The 6,000-nt window shown below is 50.8% G+C and overlaps 1 protein-coding gene across 3 annotated transcripts in view; it reads right to left on the reverse strand.

The window, feature by feature from the left end:
- ME3 (malic enzyme 3) overlaps positions 1–4,790 on the reverse strand; it is a 224,378-nt gene extending 219,588 nt beyond the window's left edge. Inside the window, exon 1 of one of the 3 annotated variants that reach the window (XM_074983849.1) lies at positions 3,996–4,790. In XM_074983849.1, the coding sequence (XP_074839950.1) occupies positions 3,996–4,178 (183 nt within the window). In that variant the 5' untranslated portion in view covers positions 4,179–4,790. The remainder of the gene's footprint in view (positions 1–3,995) is intronic. The other 2 variants (XM_074983840.1, XM_074983864.1) reach the window with 2 other exon arrangements.
- Positions 4,791–6,000: the final 1,210 nt, after the last annotated feature.

Consider the following 6,000-nt stretch of genomic DNA (forward strand, 5'->3'; position numbering starts at 1 on the left):
AAATTCCTTTCCACCTGACTTTCACCAACATCACACAGGAAGTCAATGAGAGAACTGGTGACAGAACTTAACTATCCCAGTCCTGTGCCTTAGGACAAGACTATAAAATCTTTCCTTTATTCTTGCTGAAAGGTGTTGCAATACATCAAGCTCAGAACATACTGGTGTACTTTTGACTCATAAGGATATGCAAACTGTAGGTAAGTATAATAAAGATTTGAGACCCCAAAAACTAAAGCGCTAACCAACACATCCCAAGCTCTAGTCATCCTACTTGGAAATAAAATGTTGTGGCTTTGCAGTCTCCCCTAAATATCAGTCAATTCAGGTTATCTTACATATAAGGAAAGGTGTGAGTTTCAAATGCAAAAGGCTCTCATCCGAGAGCCTGGGCAACAGCTCCCTTTGTATTAAACCAATTTAGCTCAGGCCTGTATACTGTTACTACACTAATTCACTCCCCATGTGACTTTGCTGCAAAGAGACAGTCTTTTGGCCAATATGGTCCGAAGCCATTAACTAATAAATCAATCCAACACCTTAAACTTTACTGGGGAGCTATTAGGCCCCCAGGCAACCAATACAGAGTGTAGAGCACCAAGATGTTTATTACATAACATGACACTTCACTGCTGCTATCTGAAAGTACAAGAGCATCTGGAAACCTAATCATAAAAAGAGCAGACTCAGCCCCTAACCCAAAGCAGCAGGTGCCACTATGATCCTCACCACCAACCATTCCATGATGTAGGTAAATTGGGCAAGCTGCCTAGGACATCCCACTGCTAAAGAAGTAATTATAACTTGTGCTGTTTCCAGTGAAAAAATTAACAGCTTGTTCTGAACTGCTGAGAGAAAACAAAGTACATAGTTCAAATTTACTGGAGAGCCATATGCAGGTGTATCTATAGGTAAAGATAAATGCATAAAAGATTGTGAGATACTCAGCCGTTATCCTAACAGGGCCATAAAAGTACCCATGCTAGAGAAAGGCAGAAACATGGCATTTGAAACTGGCAGAAGCTCTTCTTCTCCCCACCCTCTGCATGCATCCAAACATATTAATTCCTAACAAGAGACTTCCATAGCCCTCATGGAAGGAAAAAAATACTTCCACAACAGGTGTGATTCTTAAGGAAGTACCTGGGGAGAGCTTTGCCATTGACTTCAACAGGAGCAAGATCCCATTCTAAAGAAAGATTAAATAGCAAAGATTTGTAACACCATGCAAACCATTATCTTATATTGTAATATTATATTGCATCATAACCATTATATTATATTGTAATATTATCGTGCATCGTACCAAGTGATTCACTTTCAACGGTTAATGTAATAATTAGGAATAATCAACATATGTAATCTCAGCAGCAACACCAGATACTTTACTCTGCATGGCTACGTCTACATGTGAAGCCTACTTCGAAGTAGCTTATTTCGATGTAGTGACATCGAAATAGGCTATTTCGATGAATAACGTCTACATGTCCTCCAGGGCTGGCAACGTCGATGTTCAACTTCAACGTTGGGCAGCACCACATCGAAATAGGCGCTGCGAGGGAACGTCTACACGCCAAAGTAGCACACATCAAAATAAGGGTGCCAGGCACAGCTGCAGACAGGGTCACAGGGCGGACTCAACAGCAAGCCGCTCCCTTAAAGGGCCCCTCCCAGACACAGTTGCACTAAACAACACAAGATCCACAGAGCCGACAACTGGTTGCAGAACCTGTGCCTGCAGCATGGATCCCCAGCTGCGGCAGCAGCAGCCAGAAGCCCTGGGCTAAGGGCTGCTGCACATGATGACCATAGAGCCCCGCAGGGGCTGGAGAGACAGCGTCTCTCAACCCCTCAGCTGATGGCCGCCATGGCGGACCTCGCAATTTTGATGTTGCGGGATGTGCAACGACTACACGGTCCCTACTTCGACGTTGAACGTCGAAGTAGGGTGCTATTCCCATCCCCTCATGGGGTTAGCGGCTTCGACATCTCGCCGCCTAACGTCGATGTTAACTTCAAAATAGCACCCGATACATGTAGCCGTGACGGGCGCTATTTCGAAGTTAGTGCCGCTACTTCGAAGTAGCGTGCACGTGTAGACACGTCTCATAAAATACTTTTAAACAAGGCCAGATGATAAGATAGCATCTGAAGAAAAAATATTCTCAGCACTTTAGCACTAAGCAATTGATCAGTGTTCATACATATATGACAATGTTCATAATTTTTTCAGCTTTACAGATTTTGCCATTAAGTGATTCAAAATGGTGCAGAAATCCAGAACCCTAATATACAGACGATCAACAAAATTGAATATGGTGCACTGCCATGAGTGGTAGTGCTCTTTTGTGTTTCGGGAGTAGCTGGAGGCCTCAATCCCTTACTCTATGCACTGTAAAAAAAATTTGAATAAAATATGGTCCCTGTCCCAGAGAGTTTACAATCCAAGTACGAGACGAGATACAACCGACAGCAGGAGAATAAAGTAACAGGCAATTTGATCAGAACAGAACTGTTCATAGCACATCAGCTATCTAGTCATTGTCAAGTTTATAGTAGGTATGATTTCTAAAAAAACTAAATTATTGTGAATATTTACTAACAATATTAATGTAACAAATTTGAACACAATGTTTCTGAAATGTACATGTATACATCATTTCAAATTCATTGAAAATATGGAGCTGTAAGTGTCTTAGTTCAGTTTCTCTCAGGTCCGATTTTGGATCCCTCATGACTTCTTCCAAAGGAATGACGGATAGCATGCCCCGCTATGAAGTTTGTTTATACTAGAGCTTGAGCAACACTGAGAATTAAGACTTCCTCTTTCACATGGGAAGTGCTATTAGAGCAGGGAGCAGACACTGCAATGAATCTACTCAGGAGAAGCTTAAAAACAAACAAAGCCAAAGCAAACAAATTTGAACTGTTCTGTCCTAATGCTGAGAAATAAATGTCCGGTTCTATTTCTTATTGCCAAGTACTGCTAAATGTGCGGCAGTCTCTTACCTGGCTTTTTAGGAGCTATGACATTTACCCCTCCACTAGCTTTTCATAGAATCTTAGAATTCTACAGCTGGAAGGGAACTAAGGAGGTCATGGAGTCCAGCCCCCTGCCTAAAGCAGGATCAACCCCAACTAAACCATCCCAGCCAGGACAAGGTCAAACCTGGACTTAAAAACATCTAGGGATGGAGATTCCACCACATCTCTCGGCAACACATTCCAGTTCTTCACCACCCTCCTGGTGAAACGGTTCTTCCTAATATCCAACCTACACCTCTCCCTCTGTAACTTCAGACCATTACTCCTTGTTCTGCCATCTGACACCGCTGAGAACAGCCTCTCCATCCTCTTTAGAGCCCCCTCTCAGGAAGTTGAAGGCTGCTATCAAATCACCCCTCGCTATTCTCTTCTCCAAACTAAATAAGCCCAAATCTCTCAGCCTCTCTCCTTTGATGAAATGGAGTTCATATGGCTAACCCCACACTGGACTCTGTCGCCTAGGTACCAGCTGCCTGGAGGGGGCTGAGGGTTCCCACAACACCCAAAGAGAGAGAGAGAGAGAGGGAGAGAGAGAGAGAGCAGAGACTCTCCCAGAGACAAAAGATAAGTGTCCCAGGCTCTGCCAGCGGCTGGGAAGGGCATTTAAACGCAGCCGGGGCTGTCTTGTTTCACCCAGCCCATGGCCCCAGAAGGAGCCAGGTCCTAGCTGCCCTGCACGCGGCTGGACAACACTGACCAATCAAAGCCGCTGCAGTAAAAGCCGACAGAAAGGCCGGGCCTTGATTGGCTACTGGCACGCGCAGCGGCTCGGGCTACCCCCTCATCCCACTCAGCCACAGCCACCGGGCCCTGACCGCGGGCCCCGCGCACACGTGTCCCGACGCACCACCCCAGCTCTGCAGTGTGGACGCAGCGCGCCCGGAGCTCGCCTGGCCAAGCAGCCGGCGGGGCGTGGGGCAGGCTCGGAGCCGCCAGGGCGGGGCGCCTACCTTGTTCAGATGGGGGTTCCTGGTGATGTCGTAGCCTCGCTTCTTGGGGGCTTTGGCTGGGGTGGCCCGGGCTTCCCCCGAACTGCTGCCTCTGCCCAGTGGGGGGCTCAGGAGAGGCAGCCACTGGCTGGCCCCCGTTAGCCGCCCCAGGCGGCGCCCCGCTCGGTTGCAAAGCGGCAGCATCGCCACCACAGTCCGGTCCCACCTGCTCGGTGCGCGTCCCAGGCGAGGCGCTCAGCGAGCAGCTCTGCCTAGGTGCCTGGGAAGGTGGGGGAGAGTCGGGGCGGGCGGAGGCGGGGGCACGGCGCCAGCTCTGCCTCGGGGCGGGCGTGGAGGGGTGCAGCCCGCTGCTGGAGCGCGGGGCTCAGCACCCAGCAAGTGCCGCAGCCCCTGGAGCGACCCTGCAAAAGCGAAAGCAAACCCAGGAAGCAGATCAAGTAGCCAATGCAAGCCCAGCGCCCGGCGGCGCAGGCAGCACCTCCTCCCAGCCCCCCACCCCGGCCCGTCAAACTCGGGAGGGCTGAGGGTGAGCCCGGCCTCTGGGGCTGGGAGCGACAGATGCGATAAGCCCGCAGGGACTCCCCTGCTCTGGGCCACCTCCGGAACTGCCCGCCCCGCCCCAGGCTGCCGGGTCCCAGGCTCCTCCGGTCAGCTGCAAAGCGCAGAGAGCCTGGAGGCCCGGGGCTGGGTGCACCCGGTCCCGGCCGCCAGGCTCGGGTGAGGCAGAGAACCCCCCAGAGCCAGCAGCAGGGAGGGAACCGGCGCGTGACTGAGCGAGCCGCGCCCGGCTCGGCCCCTGTCAAGGCAGCGGCAGCGGCAGCGGTCGCGAGCCCGCAGAGGGTCATAGCCTAGGCCAGCGGCAGGGAGGGGGGTGCAGGAGCCGCAGGCCCCACCCCCTGCTCGATCAGGGAGCCTGGAGAACTGGTCCCAGAGAGCCTGCAGAGACGGCGCTGCTCACTGCCCCTCTCCCCAGAGGCGCTCGTGGGACAGGCGGGGTCTTACACAGTGGCCTTGTGTGAATCACCTACCCAGCAAATCCACAGGGGGCAGAGAGGGGCTTGGAGCGGTGGGTGCTTCTTATTCAGCACTCAGAAACATTCACCTGCACAAAACCAGCGCCCTTGTTGGGAATAGTCACATCTGAAGGATGTACCCAGCACATTAAGTGGGCAGCTAGAGGTTGCCCTCGGTTTAATCTCTCTTGGCCGTCACTCCCTAACGATTAGGGCATCTTCACGTCACCCTCCAATTTGTGAATCCCTTGAGGGCTGATGAGCCTGACTCTGGAGCCGCAGATGTTACCACAGAAGGGGCAGGTGTTGGTAGCTGTTGGAGGGGCAGGGGGCAGGTTTTGCTGCTCTTTTCTCTTTGTCCACCTCTCCTTGTCTGCACTGCGAAGGGACCTCTCAGACTGTGCCACTTGCTCACAGATTACAGCTCTCCACTGGGCATGGTCTTGGGCGAGGTCCTCCCAAGTGTCGACACCGATGCTGCACTTTTTCATGTGTGCCTTCAGCATGTCCTTCTATCACTTCCGCTGCCCCCAGTGCTTCTCTGTCCTTCCCCCAACTCTGAAAACAGAATCTGCTTTGGGAGGTGCTGATCAGACCTCCAAACCACATGACCAGTCCAACAAAGTTGTTGGTGAAAGATGATGGCTTCAATACTGGTCACGTTCAGCTTTTCCAGGATGCTAGTGCTCATGCACCTATCCTTCCAAGAGATATTTAGAATTGTCCTGAGGCAGCATTTAACCTCAATTTAATAAAGTCACTAGAAATGCCTCAGGTATTCTATGGATGCTCTCTTTGTAATAACACCCAAGGCTCATCTACACTAGCCCTCTCCTTTGAAGGGGGCATGTAAACGAGCTGAAGCAATGAACAGCAATGAGGTGCTGTGCTGTATATGAAGCACCACATTTGCATAATTCCTGGCACGTGAACTTTGAAATTGCCGACTTTGAAGTGGCAGTAAGCAGTCTAGCCATGGGCACTTTGAAGTA

The sequence above is a fragment of the Carettochelys insculpta genome, chromosome 1 (assembly GCF_033958435.1).
Source record: "Carettochelys insculpta isolate YL-2023 chromosome 1, ASM3395843v1, whole genome shotgun sequence".
Lineage (NCBI taxonomy): Eukaryota > Metazoa > Chordata > Testudines > Carettochelyidae > Carettochelys > Carettochelys insculpta.